The 19,963-nt window shown below is 37.2% G+C and overlaps 1 protein-coding gene across 1 annotated transcript in view; it reads right to left on the bottom strand.

The window, feature by feature from the left end:
* Window positions 1-19,963, bottom strand: part of AFF3 (AF4/FMR2 family member 3) — a gene marked incomplete at its 5' end in the record, with an annotated part of 440,051 nt that overhangs the window by 144,912 nt on the left and 275,176 nt on the right. Inside the window, one exon of the mRNA XM_039218000.1 lies at window positions 6,713-6,766. Within this exon, the coding sequence (XP_039073931.1) occupies window positions 6,713-6,766 (54 nt within the window). The remainder of the gene's footprint in view (window positions 1-6,712; window positions 6,767-19,963) is intronic.

Genomic DNA, 19,963 nt, shown 5'->3' with positions numbered 1-19,963 from the left:
CTTTTATCATTATATAATTTCCCTCTTTGTCTCTTGCAGTTTTCTTTGCTACAAAACCTACTTTTAAAATATTGATATGGTCATTCCTAAATTTTAAAATTAATTTTTACATGCTGTATCTGACAGTTTTGCTTTTATTTTTTTTTAGTTTTTATTTTTTTTATTCTTAAATATGGTTTAATACTCTTCTCCATTTCTGTACATCACAGCACCAAGATTTCGCTGCTTAGGATCTCTCTGTAGAGGCTATAGATTTTCACCCCCTCTTATTTACATGTTTGTATGTGTAAGTGTAATACATATCAGTATATATTGATACACACATCAATATATATTGCAATATATATCACCAAAGATAACACATTGATTAAAGAAATACAAAAATTTGGCATCATTTCCAAACTTAAATAGTAAAAATAAAAACTACAAAAGGAGCTGCATACCCTAAATGTATCATGTGAGACAACAAGCATAGTCAAAAATGTAAATTCACATCCAATTTCTCTGGTCTTGTCATATCACATTAGATCCATTTACAATGGCAAAACCCTAAGGTACTGCTGTGAAGAGAGCATGTTTACTCGCTCTTGGGTGTTCTGCAAACAAACAGCAGAGCCCAAAGCAAAAAGCCTGTTCCAATGAAGCCTCCCACATTGGTGAATACCAAAGAATGGACTCTTCTCACTGAGGGTTGAGACATCAGGTTATATACATTGAAAGACAGTCATTTGGACCTCAGAGTATACAGTGTGAGAACCAGGAGCTTTACATTTAAGATATGCTCACTTCTTTCAAGTGAAACAGGATTATTGGAACGATAGGCAGGTCTGCATGACAGTTTTGCTTTTAACCTACTGATCCCATTGTGTTTGAAATGAATTTCTGGTAGACCCTAAGTAGTTAGGTCCGTTTTTAAAAATCCAGCTACCAATCTCTGTATTTTAATTAGTGTATTTAGACCATTTACATTGAATGTAATTATTGATATATTAGGGTTTATGTCTGCCATATTATTATTTATTGTTTTTATCTTTTGTTTCTCATTTCTTTTTTTTTCTTGGCTTCATGTGGGTTACTTGAATATTTTTAGAGATCTATTTTGATTTTTGTATTTGAGTATAATCCTTGTACAGTTTTCTTAGGTGTTGCTCTCAGTATTGCCATAGATATAGATAACTTATCACAGCCCACTGGTATCCACTTTGAGTGAAATGTAGAAACTTTAACTTCATTTAAGTTCCTCTCTACAATGAAAACTATATTCACCAGTTCACTTGGGATCACAATAGTTTTAGAAGTTTAAGTATGAAATATTTAAGCCCTGTGGTATCTGACCTTCCAATGTTACTTTGAGGTCTCAGAGCCATTACTGCATCCAGTAATATCTTATTGTATCTTACATAACACACCCTCCTTTATGCCCATAAATGTACTTAAAAAACAAACAAACAAAGAATATAGCCACCTACTCCGGTTTAAATCTCAGATGTAACACAAAAACCCTAGGCAGAAGGTTAGTATCAGCATATAGTATCATGTCTTTGGTTGCAATTGGGTAAAATGAAGTACTGGGTATTGGAAGGTAAGGATTTCACCAGGGAGAGCCACTTGACTTTCAGAATTTGGTTCCTATACTATCTCTGAATTCAAACCAAAAAAGCAACTAATCATGTTTCTTATCTTCTACTTGCTTTTCTAGTGCCTGGATTCACCTAGTTAGTGGATTAAAAGTAGACAGTTCTAGATCATGGATGCATTATGTTCCTAGGTCAGTGTGCGAATACCTGACTAACCCACATTTCAGAATATTCAGGCAATAACTAAGGTGAATTTTCATTTTGTAGTGATTTTATATGCTTATCATATATTTATTACTAATATATTCATTATAGTATAAGGAAATATATTAGAGGCAAAGTCAGGTACCCAACAAACTTTGTGTAATGGTAGAGACAGAAACCAAGCTAGAACTTGAAACTGATATTGCATTATCACAGGAGAAGCAGGTGAGGGTCTCATGTGAGAACCAGGAGAGATTCACATAGGAGAATCAGGAGAAAGCACTCTTAGCGGAGAGAATGGTGTAAACAAAGGTATGTAGAAGAAAGATCCCAGGGCGTGACAGAGGAATAGTACCAGTTTAAGTTTAGATGGTGCATTGGGTTTGTGGGAACTGAGGGTAGTTTGTGGAAGATTAAGCAGAAAAATAAATAGAGGAGGAAGATCATAAAAGATTCTAAAATCCAGGTTTGGAATTTCAACTTAGTTTTTGGTAGTACATAGTTATCAAACATTTTAGAGCAGAGAAGTGGCATGATTAGAACTATACTTTAGGTGAATCAATCTGGCAGCGTCATATAGATGGAATGAAGAAACTGGGGGCAGAGAGATCAGGCTTCTATAGAGGACAGGGAAGGGAGAAGGGAAGGCCTAAACTCAGGTGGCCATGGAGACTTAGAGAAAAAGAAGTATGTAGGAGAAGCTGTGGGCATAGAACTCGATAGAATATAGCAAGTAACTGAGTTTTGGGGCCAAATATCAGAGAGAGACCATGGTTTTGAGTCTGGGGGTCACTGTTAGGTAGGCAAAAGTAGGTGATATAAGAGAAAGAGGTGGGGAGAGAATGGAGAAGAGTATTAGATTCTGAACACGCAGGATGTGGGGTCTCAGTGGACGAAAGGAAAGACTGGTTAGAAGCTCAAGGCACACATCAGAGTTAGGGATCTTGATTTGAGAGGCATCTGGACAGAGATGAGAGTTCGAGCTATGGGAACGGATTCACGTTACTATAAGAAGGATATAGAGAAAAAGAAACAGATCAAAGACTGAACCCTGGCAGGAAAACCAAGAGAACACAGTAGGATCGCAGACAAGGAATAGATGGTTCAAAGAGGGAGTGATCGACGGGGTCACTGGCTGCAAAGACATTAAAGAAATCACAGATTCAACAAGGGCCACTGGTTTGGCCCAGTGACAAATAGGTCATGGTGGCTCACAATTACATTTGCCAGATGTGGTAGTAGTGGATGAGCAGTCAGCGGGGAGGACCCATGAGAGCTCAGTAGCTATGATGGTTGATGGCTGTGGCTGTTTTTGTTTTGTTTTGGAAAAATAGGAACAGGTTATAGGCCCAAGTAGGAAGAATACCTAAGAAAAGAACAAGATGAGAGGGAAGAGATGAGGCCACACGCACCAGAGGGGAAAAGGATCCGGCATTTCTTCTACTGAGATGGGTGAGAAGCAGGCAGGGGTAAAGCTAGGAAAAAGTTTAAGGTGAACACAACGGAAACGTAGATACTGCTCCAAAGGTACTGTACACATGACCAGATTATTTTTCTTTTTAATAAAAAACTGCTTTTTTGATGAAATTAATGTGACTTGGGACAAAATTGGTTTCCAAATCTGACTAATCATCAAAATGAATTGTGAAGCTTTTCAAAAAATTTAATCCCAAACCCAGTCACACCATATGAGAATCTCTGGTGGAGTGGCCCAGGTATCTGCATTTTAAAGCCCTTTCAGTGATTCTGAAGGTTAGCTGGGTAAGGGACCTCCTGAGTATGGTTTTCTTTTTATTTATTTATTTATTTTTTTTTATAGTTTATTTATTTTTGAGACAGAGAGAGAGACAGAGCATGAGTGGGGGAGGGGCAGAGAGAGAGGAAGACACAGAATCTGAAACAGGCTCCAGGCTCTGAGCTGTCAGCACAGAGCCTGATGCGGGGCTCGAACCCATAAACCATGAGATCTGACCTGAGCCAAAGCTGGACGCTTAACCAACTGAGCCACCCAGGCACCCCCTGAGTATGGTTTTCAACCAAGGATATGTATCAGAATCATAGGAGCGGGTACTGATTAACTGAGACAGCAGAGTGCAGCTATTCATATTTCATAAAGCCCTCCCAGCCCCCTGCCATGATCTGATGTGCACCCTGGTTAAGAACCATGGTAAAGAGATTGGACTGAAAAAATATACTAATTGGACCGAATATTGAAATTCACCATATCAACTGGTTATCTGTTATTTATATCACCTGACAATTTCTTTTGGACATTTCTCCTATCAAAATGGCACCTGCTCCTTAGCTGGCTGTCACAGGTGGACTGATGTGTTTCTCTCTGGCTTCTTAGTGCCTTTCCACAGGCAGCCGGGCCTGCAGGGATGCCATCTGTGGCTCCTTGGAGAGAGCCTGGCTTTGAAATTTTTGAAGTCTCTTTCAGGGAAAATATACTGAATAACATTGTTCTTTCTCTCAACTAATGATACAATGTATCCTATAAAAGAAACAAAAATGCAGAATGGAGGAAAGATGATAGAAAAAGCAACGATGGTTCCTATTTCCTTCAATCTGAAGGAAAATATTATCAGGCAGATTCATAATTAATTTGGTCGGAAAAAATCCTTACAACATTTGGTCGATTTTTTTTTAAAAGCAGCAGCAACAAGATAACAATTATAGAAATGAGAGCCTGGCACATAGTTGCCTGGCTCTGAGGGAGGCCATAAGCCCAGCCCTTTTAATGCCTCTCAAAGAAATACAAAATTTTCTTTTATCCCACATGATGGTGTGATCCAATTCCTGCTCCAGCAGCCCCAACTCTCATCTGCTGGAGTCTTTAAATTTACAGCACAGAAGGAAACTGTCAGTTCCTCTCCCCTTTTATAGGACATTCACATTTGCATACTCAACAGACAGTACAAGCCTCAAAGGCCATATTCCCCAAAATGCAATAATCTTACTCTTGAAATACGAAAGATATAATAGTAGCATGAAAATATTCTTACCCCGATGAAGGCTGGCTCCAGCTGTGGCTTAGTAAGTCAAAAACTAGTAAACTTGCTTGTAATAACATCCTAAAAATTCCAAAGGTTATTTTCCCCCATCCACAGTTAAAAAGCCATCTCCTACAGAACAGTGTCACATCTGTGACGTGTCCAGATTAAGGCAAGAGGTTTCTTGCTTCTAGTAATTTGTCTGGTTAGAGATTAAAAAAAATCTGTCTTGAAGCTGTCAGTTAATATTTTTTAACTTAAAAAAAAAGAAAAAAAGAAAGCCATCTTCACGCTTCACAGCAGAACTGTGTGATTTTTAAACAGAGGTGAATTCTTCTCCATATCAGGTATCTGATAGGTTTTTTTTTTCTCCCCGCATTTTAGCATAAGGCAAGCAAACAAAAGGTTATTCCGCGAGGTTTCAAATGCATCTGAGTAACATAAACTGAAGTTAGCTTTCTTTGATATAGAATTACTGACACATCTCACTGAAAAAACAAAATCTTCCTTGCAATTAATAAAGAATTGTGGTATTCTAACAAAGCTGGAAGCTAAGGATCTTCAAATTCCAAATCTTTCCATTCCTGGATGAGCTTTGGTATTCAGATGTTAATATGATGCCTGCTTTTTTTTTTTTTTTTTGGCCAGTGTTCAGGCTAAAGAGTCTGTGAAACAGACTTTTTCCATCCTATGACCTCAGTTTTAGGATTTCTTTCTTGCAAAATGTTAGTTATTTTACTTGGCAGATTGCCAGAATTCATTCTTACTTTCTCTCATCCTTCTATTACTTTATCTCTTTTCCCTTCTTTTTTCTCTCTCTTCTTCACCTTATCTTGCTTCTATTGTTTGATAAATTATGGATTTAAATTACAGTCCAGTTGGACATAAACTTACATGGTGTTTAGTAGGGTTGCTAGAATTAGCAAATAAAAATACAGGATGTGCAGTTAAATTTGAAGTTCAGGCAAAAAACAAATAATTTTTAATATAAATATGTCCCAATTATTATATAGGGCATAGTTAATACTAAAAAAATTCCCAAATATTGCATGGGATATACTAACACTAAAGATTATTCCCTGTTACTCTGAAATTCAAATTTAACTGTGTGTCTTGTGTTTTATCTGGCAATCCTAGTCTGGAGGTTAAACAGAAGGGATAAAAAAAACAGCAAAGACATCTATTTACAGCTAGAAGAAGAGAAATTTCCATTCCTATCCTTCTGAATGCTTTTTGTCTAGGTATAACTCTCCATGGCATTGGTTTATTTTTGACCCATCCAGTTTTATTAACAGATCCACAGAGCATACCACATCCTGATACTGAGGAAGTCCACAGGGTTTCAGCTCTGGATCACCTGAGTCTAGAACTTAGAAAATAGATCCCTCAGACAATATGGGATCTTAGTCCAGCCACAAAACCATACAGATACTCAAGTTTTAACTGACCATTCTCCTTTGAAATTTCTACATCAAATTTAATATTTTCAAAGGCACTGAAAGAATTTTCTCTCTGTAGTTTCCACTCTGAGGCAATTTAGCATGATTAGTAACAGTAATTATTAGGAAAAACAATATAATTCAATTATACTTCAAAATGCAATTAAATGATCACTTCTTGGACATTTTGAAAGGGGAGATAAAAGTACTGATATGGTCCAGACATTTAAAGATAAGATGAAGATCTTAACTACATTAATTATTAATTCAAGTGCATTTTCCAAAATCTAAGTATACCCAGGGGTGACACATAATACAGAAATAATGTTCTCTTGTTCAAAGACATATTAATATTCAGTATTTTGAAATTGTGTTGAAGTCTAATAGACAGAATGGAGACTGTATGGAAGTATAGTTAAAAGCATGGGCTCAGGAATCAAAGTGAGTTCAAATCCCAGTTGTCACACACTAGCTGTGTGACTCTGGGCAAGTTACTTACCCTCTCTGTGCATCATTTCCCTTATCTGTAAATGGGGATAACCATTCCAGAGAGCTGTGAGAATGATATGAGTAAAATGCTTAGAATAGTGCCTACCACATAGTAAAGGGCTCAGTAAATTTTGGGGGTGATGATCCTAGTCCAAATTGTCAATAAGAAAACAAAACTCACAAAATCAGAGATTGGCTCCATTTTTTGCAATTGACCCATGAGAAAAATGATTTTTTTCCTGTGGCCAAATGGAAAATAGATTTATATTTTCAAAATTAAAAATAACACAATTTTGTGTACTTGTCCATTAACAGACCTTTTTGTTTTCACAGTATACAACTTTTTGGGTTGTGTGAAACTAGCATCGAAGAGTTTTAAGAAGTGAAGCTGTATGGTTAACAGTTCTACTCAACTATTGGTTGCTTTTCTTGTTTCACCCTGCTTATTATTCTCTTTACTCTCCCAAACTCCAAAAGCAAATGAATAGCATTCTTTCCTCCATCCCTAAAAGCCAATTAATCTAATGCAATCTTCTAGGCTTTAGTGTTAAGCACTCTTTCAAATGAAACAGCCCCCGTCACTGGGTTTCCTGCCATCTGGTCACTTTTAACTTCAATTGTTTGTGTTTTGAACCAGGAATGGAGTCCAGCAGTGCTGGGTCTACACTACAACGCAGCTCAGGTGTCTGCAGTTGGAGGCAGTCTCAAAGAAAGAGTGCTTTCAAGTCAGACACTTCTAGGGTAATGTCCTGGCTCAGCCACACTACCTGTGTGAGCTCTCTGAGACTCACTTTCTTTATCTATAAAAAGATTCTAGGGGCTCCTGAGTGGCTCAGTCAGTTAAGCGTCTGACTTCGGCTCAGGTCATGATCTCACGGTTCCTGAGTTTGAGCCCCACGTCGGGCTGTCTGCTGTCAGCACAGAGCCCGCTTTAGATCCTCTGTCCCCCTCTCTCCCCACCCCTCACCTGCTCATGTGTGCATGCCTGTGCTCATTCTTTAAAAAAAAAGAGAGCTAACACTATCTACTTTTTAAGTTGCTATGAAGATTCAAAGACTTGATTCACCTATAGGGTGATCCTATGTTTCACTATACAGCTGTCCTCCCTGGGGGACTGTGATATTATATAGTTATCCTATTTATATAAGGCATTTAGCACACAGTCTGGCATGTAGTTACTATTCAGTGACCTCTTAATCATGATATACCAAGACCTTTACTATTCTAAAGAAAAGCTTTTAATCTCACCAAGTCCTCATTTTAAAAGCAGGAACGACTTTTTTTAACATAGAGAGATGAGTGTGTACATGTGTGTTAAAGTCTGGTCGCCTGCCCATTATCCCTACATTCCCGTCTCTTTGTATATTTCAGCTATTTAAGAAGCTAAAAGTGGGGGTGGAATTCTCTGTGGTAGAACCTTGAGGGCAGAGGCTTAAATATTTTACATGCTTTGCTAGGATCATGTGAGTGTTGCTTTCGCAAAATGTACTCTGCCAACAGAAGGCCCTCTGAGGTGAGCAGGTGGGCCAGGGCTGGGAATCTGTCTTTTTACTTCTGCCAGCTATTTGGATGGTCAGATAAATTCCAGACTCCAGCCTCTGCTATTTTCAAGCTCTCCATCACTTGTGCAGGAATACTGCCCCTTCCTCATCATCTTTCAGAACCAGGCTTCCTCCCGAGGCCTCCTCCCCAGCTCTTTGGGATACAGTCTTCCTGATGATATGGAGGGAGAGCAGGCATTGAGGGCTTTTAGGGAAATACCCGCCCTCTATACAGAAACAGGATTTCTCCCTTAAGAATCACTTCTGCTGGGACACCTGGGTGGCTCAGTCAGTTAAGCGTCCGACTTCAGCTCAGGTCATGACCTCATGGTTCGTGGGTTCGAGCTCCACGTCAGCCTCTGTGCTGACAGCTCAGAACCTGGAGCCTGTCTTCGGATTTTGTGTTTCCCTCTCTCTCTGACCCTCCCCTGCTCATGCTCTCTCTCTCTCTCTCTCTCTCAAAAACAAATAAAACATTAAAAAAAAGAAAAAAAAGAATCGCTTCTGCTTCATATGCCCTCTGCACTAGGCCACAAACTGAAAGTGGTTCCTGCAAGTGCTTCTGGAGCTGGCCAACCTTGCTGACATCTAGGCCACTGATGGCTGCAGAACCTCCCAACTCTGCCAACTTTGAGAACTTGGTTTTCTGTTTTATAATATAGGATGTAATAATGTAATAATATACCTCATTGGATTACTCAAGAATTAAGTAAGACAGCATGTACAGTACAGTGTCTGGCACAAAATAGTCATTTAATGCCTGTAAAGTATCATAATAGTACCAGGCTGCCGAGGATGGCATCAGCATTAGAAGCAAAGAGAATCTGTGATCTGGGGGCAATGGTGGGGGGAGGGAGAATTCAGTTTGTAAATATGTAAGCTCTGCATTTTGGAGGTTTACATCTGATTAAAATCTGTAGAAGAGAAAGAACAAACCTCACTAGTCGTATTTCTGAAAGAAGACACAGAAAACACACAGCAAATGTATTCCAACCATCCTTTGGGTTACTCCGCATTCATTCACTGATTCATACTAACAATTTCATATTGCATAAGTATTATGTTCTAAATGCTGGGCAAAACTTCAGCATAAGAGCATGCAGAAGCTTTATAAAAGAAAACATTTGGAGGAAGCATAATCAGTCTGTTAATACCAGGCAATATTTATTGATTACCCACTGCAATCAATACATATGGTAATATTTATTGATTTACCACACTCTCCCATGGCCCAAGTGATTCCTCAGAAAAACAATGCCATCTGCTAAAGCCACAGTGAATAGAGTAGCTAAAGTTTACTAGTTAATGCCTCTGTAGACTGTAAGAGCTCATTGCAGAGGTGCCAAACTCACATCTAGAAACTGTCCACCTTAATCATTAAGTGAAGGAAGAGGTTGCTTATGTGATCTAATCAGGGGTCACTGAAAAACTTTCCCTTCTTGCATATTGTACACTCCAACTATCACCCTCATGAGCCTAGGAACGGGTTCTAAAATTTCCTGAGTTGTTGGGCCTTTGAGTTCAAGCTTTCCTTGGCCCTGTGAGAATGCTTACAGGTTCTCTGAGGGGAATACTGCAGGTATAAACTAGTCACATTCTGGTAGTGGGGCCAGAGAGAAAGCCTGTGGCAGAGCTGAGTGGGAAGACTCAATGGATACAAATCTTTGGACAAGTTTCTTAGACTGTTTCAGTCTCAGTTTCCTCATCTGGAAAATGAGGAAGAATACTTCCTTTAGAGGCTATGGGGAAGTCTGTGGAGGCTGTTTTCATAAGGTGACTGAGCAGGGGCCAGAGCATGTTATTTCCTTCTTCTTCCTCACTCTTTGGGCACAGACTATCTCATTAGTTGGTCAGTAACCTATACTGTGTTAAGAACATTGGCTGACAAAGGAGAATTTGTGTGGTTTGACTTATATTTTAAAATATTAAATAAGAATTGAAGATGTCAGTAGTTGTGGGCAAAGTTTTTTGATACCTTTCTTTCAGTATATACACGTTCATAGGATATGATGTAAAATGTACTTCTGACTGCGTAGGTTATGTTCAAAGGGTATGAAATGAGTACACACCCCAAATAATTAAAAGCAGGAATTTGAAGTGGTATTTATATATTCCTCTTCATAATTGGCATTATTCACAACAGCCAAAAAGCAGAAGCAACCCAGGTGTCCACTGATGGATGAATGGAAACACAAAATGTATATACACACCATAGAATATTATTCCATTACATATATTATATATATATGTATATGTATATATATGTATATGTATGTATATATGTGTATATGTATATACACACACATATATGTATGTATATATATATGTATACACATACACACACACACAAGTTAGGTATAAAAAGGAAATAAACTCCTTTTTAAAACAGAAGGTAATTCTGACACAGCCTACAACCTGGATGAACCCTGCAGACATTATGCTATGTGAAATAAATCAGACACAAAGGACTATGTGATTCTATACTATATGAGTATATACTGTATGACTATATACTATATGATTCTACTATATGAGGTCCCTAGAGGAGTAACATTTATAGACACAGAAAGTAGAGTGGTGGTTGCCAGGGACCAGAGAAGGGGGAAATAGGAGTTACTGGCTATGGCAATTTATCAGTTCAGTGTATCAGCAGAGTCTCCATTTGGGAAGATCAAAAGAGTTCTGTGGATGGGTGGAGGTGATGGTCACACAATGATATGAATATGCTTAATGCTACTAAATTGTACACTCAAAAATGGTTAAGATGGTAACTTTTATGATATGTGTGTTTTATCAGAATTAAAAATTTTAAAAGACACTAAATTACAAAAAAAATTGAGAAATCCTGACCTAGATAACACTGAGGAGAGGTGCGTTTGGAGGGGGCCTGAACGTAAAGGAAAGAGAAAGCGTGAGTCTCTGGGGAACCAAGCAGGAGTCAGGGAACACACTCTCTAGTTGTTCTGAAGAACTCTCTTTTGTGACCTCTGGGACCAGAGGCCTTTGAGTCTGGTGTAGGAACACAAAAGATAAAGTATGCAATCTTATTCTGTAATGGCATAATTTCCAACTTACATTCTTGGTTCGTTGGGAGTTTTAATCTGAGAGTACAATGAATATGACAGCAATATCTAGTCTCTCCCTCAGGTAAAACTGACATACACACCTCTTCTCTTTCAACAAGGCTGTCCAGCCTTGGACTTATTGGTATCCATGTGTTGGGCCAAGGCCTTCCTTCTTTATTGAATAAACCATACCTCTTGAAGGTCTTCAGCCTAGCTTGTTCATCTACATAATGAGGGTGTCCAAGGAACCCTAAAGGCTCTTCCTATTATATTTTTTATTCTTGGTGTTTGAGACCTGAAGAAACACAATCTGGCCAATTTTTTTTTCTAGCAAAGGCTGTACACTAGGTTTCTCATTTTCTCAGCAGACAGAATCCTGGCAAATTACTTAAACAGATACAGAAAGGAAGTCTCTGGGGACAGACATCCCATAGACTGAAAGAACAGCCACAGTTCATTATTTTAGACATGGATTGCTACGGCCAAAGTAAATATCAGGAAGGTTTCAAACTTCTCTTAAAAAAATACCACACAAACCAAAAAACCATCTTTCAGTAACAGTTCTCAAATCAACTTTGATCTCTCAACTTCCAGAACCTACTATAATGATCAGTTTGTGTAACCTTATTATTAAATGCACATGTATAAATGATAGATTCCTTTGTGTTTAGCATACAATTGTGTCTCTGTACACTTTTTCCTCCAAATTTAACATTTTCTAAGATATCTCTACAATGGGAATAAGAAATTTTTAATGAATACGGTCATGGATAGTTTACATCCTTCCAAAATTTGTATATTGACTTTCTAACCCCCCAAGTGATGGTATTAGTAGGGCCTTCGGGAGGTAATTAGAATTTATGCCCTCATAAGAAGGAATATAATAAAACTTGCTTCCTCTCTCTCTCTGCTCTCCTCCACATGAGGACATAGCATAGGTAGTTTGTTATAGTAGCCTGAACAGAGACAAATATTTTTTATTGATATGAACATATTTCACCTTTCATCTTTATAAATGACTCACAGAGTTGGACATTATATACCTGAAAAGGATCTTGGACATCATCTAGGCCCATTCTGTTCTACCAATCAATGACAGTCACATCTTCCAAGACATTTAAAAACAGAAGTCAGTGGTGACTTCTTTAGCTTCCTCCAGGTCATGCATTGTTTATAGGGGAGAGGTAAAGCCATGTACTCCTTGCGTATGGTCCTATTATCTGAAGGCTTGGAGAAGAGCTCATTTCGGTTAGCATCTCTGGAATAGACTGACAGTAGACTGCACCACCTCAGCTCCACCAAAAGACCTTTTGAAACTTTTGTTTTTATCGCCCTTAACCCTTCCTCAGTTTTCTCCTTTTTTTTTTTTTTAAGGAAAGATTAAAATTCTAACTGAGCCCTGATCGTTACCACCTGCTGAGACAGCGTTGTTTTCCATCTTTTATAAGTCATGAATCCTGTTATGATTGCAGTAATAGCTATTTATTGGATGTCTACTAGGTAACTGGCACTTTCTATATATTAATTTCAACTACTGTATTAACTTTGGAGAAAGAACATTGCGTGAGTCAAGATAATAATTTCCAAGTCTTTTACTGTACCATGTGCACACCTGATGGGCCATTCATTCTCTTTCTGCTTCATTTGTTTATTTTTTTCCCCTAGGAGTTGAATACGTGGTTTTGACCCTATTTCTTTAATTTATAAAAGTGATTTCAAATCTTCATGCAGTCTTTAAGGTGCTTTGTTCAATGAGGGTCATCTACAAATGTAGAAGAGTCCTGCCTCAAGGTTCTTCTACACACCTACACTATTGACCTCACATCTGAGACTAGATTTGTCAGGGGTTGGCAAGTCTGGATTAAGCAAGCACAGTGACCATGCCAAACTGTGGCCTTCATGATATCTTGGGAATCTCCAATTGCTCATGATTCCTAGAACTTTTTTGTTGATATGAACATATTTCACCTTTCTAGTGCAGATGATAATCTGGCAGGATCTCAGTCTACTCTTCCTCTGCAGGCACTACTTAAATTGCTTGCTCTCCCTGGCTTGGTTATTGTCTCCAGAGAAACTTCAGAAGAGCTCTAAGACAGCAGCAGAGTGGGGCAATGGCTAAGAGCTTGGCTTACAGGGTCTGAACTGAGTTTAAATCCTGGCTTTGCCCACTTTATGCTGTATAAAGCAGAAACCTCAATTTGCCTAAAGAGGGTGTTATTGGATTTTTGCTTAAAATTAGAGGTGATAAAACATGTAAGGTGTTAAGAAGAGTACCTGGTCAATGTAAAAGCTCAAAATAGGCCAGATATTATTATCATTGGGTAGAAAAACTGTCACATAAATTTATCCTTTCTATAATATTAATTTTGTTCTTATTTAATACTTGGGGTAAAATTTATAGACAGCGAAATGCACAGAACTTAAGTATAAAATTCAGTGAAGTTTTGATAACTGTATATCCTTGTTACACAGCCCAAATTGAGTAGAACCTTTCCATCACTTCAGAAAATTCATCATGACCCCTTCCAGTCATTCCCCAGCCCCTCATAAACAACCACCAGCAATGAATTCTCATTCATTTTACTCAGAAAGGCAGAATGGAACTGTTCTAGGGCCTTCTGGGCCTCAGTGAAGGTCCCTTGTGCATGTTTCTAGACTCCCAAGTCTCAGCACAGAAGCTCCCCCCCCCCCCCCAAGTAATTCTGTACCTTGCTGGGTGCTGCCTTGTCCTGCTTTTCCTCTGGGCCTCAAAAAAAAAAAAAAAAAAAATCCCCACCAGCATTTGATATCACTTGTTAGTGTTCTGGGTTTGGACCATTCTAATAGTGGTATCTTATTGTTTTAATTTGTATTTCCCTGATGACATATGGTATAAGAGCATCTTTTAATGTTTCATCTTTCATCTTTTTATGGCCTATTTAAAAAACATTCAATCACATGACTCTAAGATCATGACCTGAGCTGATATCAAGAGTTGTACACTCAACCGACTGAGCCACCCAGGCATCCCTGGACCATTTTTAAATTGGGTTGTTTTCCTATTGTTGAGCTTTAAGAATTATTTATATATTTTGGGTACCAATCCTTTATCAGATGTGTCTTTCACAAGTATTTTCTCTCAGTCTTATCTACTTGACATTGACTTAGCTTTTTATTCTCATCTTCTCATTCTTTTCACATTGTTTTTCATGGACCAGGTGTTTTTAATTTCAGTAAAGTCCAGTTTATTAATTATTTCTTTCATGGATTATGCCTTTTGGTGGTGTATCTAAAAAATTGCCACCATACCCACAGTCATCTACGTTTTTTCCTATCTTATCTTCTAGGAGTTTTATAGTTTTGTGTTTTATATTTAGGTCTGTTGCCCATTTAGAGTTAATTTTTGTGAGGGGTTGTCTAGATTCACTTTTTTTTCTATGTGGATATCCAGCTGTTCCAGCAGTATTTGTTGAAAAGACTTTGCTCCATTGTACTGTCTTAGCTCCTTTGTCAAAGATTAGTTGACTATATTTATGTGGGTCTATTCTGTTCCATTGATCTATTTCTCTATTCTTTTACCAATACCACACTGTCTTGATTACTGTTGCTTTATAGTAAGTCTTGGAGTGGGCAGTTTCAGTACTCCAATTTTGTTGTTCTCCTCCTGTGTTGACTCTTCTGGGTCTTTTGCCTCTCCATATAAACATTAGGATTAGTTTGTAGATATCCACAAAATAACTTGCTGGAATTTTGATTGGGATTACATTGAATCTACAGATCAAGTTGGGAAGTTTGTTGACTTTTGATGAGAAGTATTCAATTGTGTGAATATACCACAATTATTTTTTTTAATGTTTTATTTATTTCTGAGAGAGGGAGAGAGACAGTGTGAGCAGGGAAGGGCAGGAGAGAGAGAGGAAGACACAGAATCTGAAGCAGGCTCCAGGCTCTGAGCTGTCAGCACAGAGTCCGATGCGGGGCTAGAACCCACGAACTGTGAGATCATGACCTGAGCCAAAGTTGGACACTTAACCGACTGAGCCACCCAGGTGTCCCTATACCACAATTATTTATCCATTCACCAGCTGATGGATATTGGGGTTGTTTCTAGTTTTTGACTATCATGAGTAAAGTCACTAAAATATCCTTGTACAAATCTTTTAAAGAACACATATTTTCCATTTTTCCTGCATGAATGCCTACAAATAGAATTGATGGGTCATACAATAAGTATGTGTTTAACTGCTGGGTCATGCAATAAATATGTGTATAAGAAATAGCCAAATGGTTTTCAAAAATGATTATGTCATTTTACTTTTCCACCAGCAATCCATGAGACTTCCAACTGCTCCATATCGTTGCCACTGTTTGGAGTTGCCAGTCTTTTACTTTTTAGCCATTGTAGCAGTGGTATAGTGGTATCTCACTGTGGCTTTAATATGTACTTCCCTGAAGATGAATATTTTTTTTTGTTTTTTTTTTTAATATTTTTATTTATTTCTAGGAGAGAGAGAGAGACCGCGTGAGCAGGGGAGGGTCAGAGAGAGAGGGAGTCACAGACTCTGATATAGGCTCCAGGCTCTGAGCTGGCAGTCAGCACAGAGCCCGACGCGGGGCTCGAACCCACGAACCGCGAGATCATGACCCAAGCGAAAGTCGGACGCTTAACTGACTAAGCCACCCAGGCACCCCCCTGAAGATGAATGTTATTGACATATCTTTTAAGTCATTAAAGTGAAATGCATCTTTTAAGCTGCTTATTAGCCATCTGCGTATCTTCTTTTGTCTGTTTGAGGAGGTTGCCCATTTAAAACTTGTTACTTTATCATTTTGTTATTGAATTGTGAGAGTTCCTTATATGTTCTGGATACAAATTATTTGTCAGATATATGTATTGCAAATATATTCTCCCAGTTTGTGTCTTGCCTTTTCATTTTAATGAGAAGATATTTTTTACTTTGATGAAGCCCAGTTCATCAGGATTTTTTTATATTTATTGTCTGTTTTTGTGACCTCTGTAAGACATCTTTGCCTATCCCAGCATGTGAAGATACTCTCCTATGTTTTCCTCTAGAAGCTTTATAGCTTCAGGCTTTATACTGAGGTCTATGATCCACCTCAATTTTACGTGGTGTGAGATTCATTTTTTTTCCCCAGCAGTTGCTCCAATACTATTTGTTGAAAGCATTAGGCTTTCCCACCGAACTGCTTGGTCTGTGAAAAATCAACAGACCATGTATGTATGGGTCTATTTCTAGACTCTATTTTGCTCCATTGATTTGTCTGTCCTCATGTCAATGCCATACTACATTAAATTACTTCAGCTTTTAAGTCTTGAAATCAGGAACTATAAGGCCTTCAAACTTGTTCTTCAAGACTGTTTTGGCTACTTAGGTCCTTTGCTTTTCTATAAAAATTTAGAGTCAACTTGTCATTTTCTAGAAAAGTGTCCTGCTAGCCTTTTGACCAAGATTGTGTTGAATCTATAGAACAATATGAAAAGAATTGACATGTTAACATAATCAAATCTTCCAATTCATGAATATCTGTCCATTTATTTAGGTCTTAAATTTTCCTCCTCAATGTTTTACAGTTTTCAGTGTACAGGCCTCATGTCTTTTGCAAGATTTATTATTTATTTTATGTCACTGTAAATGAAATTCCTTTAAAATTTCATTTTCTAATTGCTTATTGCTAATAAATAAAAAAACAACTGAGTTTTGAATACTGACCTTGCTAAATTCATTTATTGATTTTAATAATTGTTTACTAGATCTCTGAAGATTTTCTGTATCAACAACCATTCTTTTCAATCTTTATGTCTGTCTTTTCCCTTTCTTGTCTTATTGCACTGACTAGAGCTTCCAGTACAATGTTGAATTGAGGTGATAAGCACAGACATCATTGCTATGTTTCTGCTCTTAGGCAGAAAGTGTTTGGTGTTTCATCATTAAATGTTAGCAGTAGGTTTTTTTATTGTAGATGCCCTTTAGCAGATTAAGTTCTCTTCCAGTCCTAGTATGCTGAGATTTTTAAAAAATCATGAATGGGTGCTAATTATGCCAAATGGTTTCTCTCCATCTATGTAGAGGATCATATGTGGTTTTTCTCCTTTATTCTACTGATATGGTAAAATACATTAATCAATTTTTCTGTTCAACCATGCAGGCCTGTGATAAACTCCACTTAACCATGACTCACTTAGTCATAGTTAATCATATTTTTTCATATATCACTGGATTATACATGATAATATTTTTAAAGGAATTTTGGAATGTTTACGAGGGATACTGGATTATTACTTTCTTTCCTTATAAGGTTTATGTCAGATGTTCGTATCAGGGTTATACAGGCCTTATATAATGAACTGCATAGTTTTTCTTCCCCTACCTTCGGAAAGAGTTTGTGTAAGACTGGTAGTTTATTTGTTGGTGTTTCATTGGCATAATTTAAAGTTTTGATAGAATTTACCTATGAAACCATGTAGCCCTGGAGGAATGTTCTTGGTGGAAAAGTTTTTATTATTAATTCAATTTTTAAATTAGTAATGGGGCATTCAGATTTTCTAAATCTTCCTACGGCAGCTATGGTAAATTGTGTATTTTCAAGGAAATTGACTATTTTTTTAAATTTAAATTTTAGTTAGTTAACATATGGTACAATATTGGTTTCAGGAGTAGAATTCAGTGATTCATCACTTACATACAACACCCAGTGCTCATCACAAGTGCCCTCTTTAGTACCTATCACCCATCTAGCCCATCCCCACCCACTTCCCTCTGCCAACCCCCGGTTCATTCTCTATCATTAAGAGTCTCTCGTGGTTTAGTTCCCTCTCTTCTCTTCCCCACTTATCTATATATTCATCTGTTTTGTTTCTTAAACTCCACATACAAGTGAAATCATATGGTATTTGTCTTTCTCTGATTTATTTTGCTTAACATAATATATTCTAGCTCCATCCACATTGTTGCAAATGACAAGATTTCATTCTTTGACGGCTGAGTAATATTCCATTGTATATGTATGTATATATATATATATGTATATGTATGTATATATATATGTATGTATATATATATATAGACCAATATTTATCCATTCATCAGTTGATGGAAATTTGGACTCTCTCTGTAGTTTGGTTATTGTTGACAATGCTACTATAAACATTGGGGTGCATGTGCCCCTTCAAATCTGTATTTTTGTATCTTTTGGATAAATACCTAATAGTGTAATTGCTGGATCATATGGTAGTTCTATTTTTAGTTTTTTGAGGAACCTCCAAACTGTTCTCCTGAGTGGCTAAGGAATTTGACTTTCACCTAAATTGTCAAATTGATTGGCCCGAAATAGTTCATAATATCTAGTTACTATTGTTAAGATTTCCATAGGGTTTGTGTTCATGTCCCCTCTTCCTCATTGCTGATGTTGGTAATTTGTGTTTTCACTCTTTTTTCTTCATTATTATCATCAGTGTTTGTTAATTTTATTAACCTTTTAAAAGAACTAAATTTTGGCTTCATTAATTTTCTCTATTATCTGTTAACTTCTGCTCCTATTTTTTACTATGTACATGTTTATAATTATCTTGGGTTTAATTTATGCTTCTTTTTCTAGCTCCTGAAAGTGAGAACATAAGTATTGATGTTCAACATTGTTCTTTTTAAAATGTAAGCAAATGAAGCTGCATACTTTTTTGCTGTGTTTATTACTTTAGTGAATCCTATAATTTTCATAAATTGTACTTTCATTTTCATTCAGTTAAAGGGAAATTATAATTTCCCTTGTGATGTATTCTTTAACTCAAAGACTTTTTAGAAGTGTTATTTAACTCTCAAATACCTAGATTATTCCTTTGCCATTTCATGCTGTGATCATAGAACATACTCTGTAAGATTTGAATCCTATGGTTATTTCTTCTATTGCTCTCAATAAGGTCTGTCTTGGTGAATGCTTTGTGTGTACTTGATAAGATTATGTAACTTGCACTTGTTGAGTGTAGTGTTCTATAAATGCCAATTAGGTCAAAGTGGTTAATATGTCCAAATATTCTATACATTTGCTAATATTTAAATTTTTTTGATTGCTGAAGAAAGGGATGTTAAAAATCTGTAACTATTATTGTAGTCCTGTCAGTTTTTTAAATATACTTTAAAGATCTGTTAGTAAATGCATACATAGTTATGATTGTTATGTTTTCTTGTTAACTGACCTTTGTAGTGTGATGAAATATACTTTATATGTCCTATAAAACTCTGTCTAAAGGTCTATTTGGCAATATTAATAGTGTTAACACTGGCTTTCTTATGCTTACTGTTTATACAATCTATCTTTTCCATCTTCTGGCTTCAAACTATTTGTGTTTTGTTTTGAAAGAAAGAGAGAGAGAGAGAGAGTGAGAGAGAGAGAGAGAGAGAGAGAGGAAGAAGAGCAGAGGGAAAGAGAGAGAATCTTGGGCAGGCTCCATGCTCAGTGCAGAGCCCAAAGTAGAGCTCAATCCCATGATCCTGGGCTCATGACTTGAGTCAAAATCAAGAATCAGATGCTCAACTAACTGAGCCCCCAGGCATCCCAAACTAATTGAGTTTTTCTATTTAAATTGTGTATCTCGTAGACAGATCAAGGCAGAAAACCTTGATTTTATGCTAGTTTGACAGTCTTTGCCCTTTAACTGGA

Source organism: Hyaena hyaena, unplaced genomic scaffold (assembly GCF_003009895.1).
Source record: "Hyaena hyaena isolate Hyena2069 unplaced genomic scaffold, ASM300989v1 scaffold_731, whole genome shotgun sequence".
NCBI classification, from domain to species: domain Eukaryota; kingdom Metazoa; phylum Chordata; class Mammalia; order Carnivora; family Hyaenidae; genus Hyaena; species Hyaena hyaena.
This window is presented reverse-complemented; position numbering and strand designations above follow the sequence as displayed.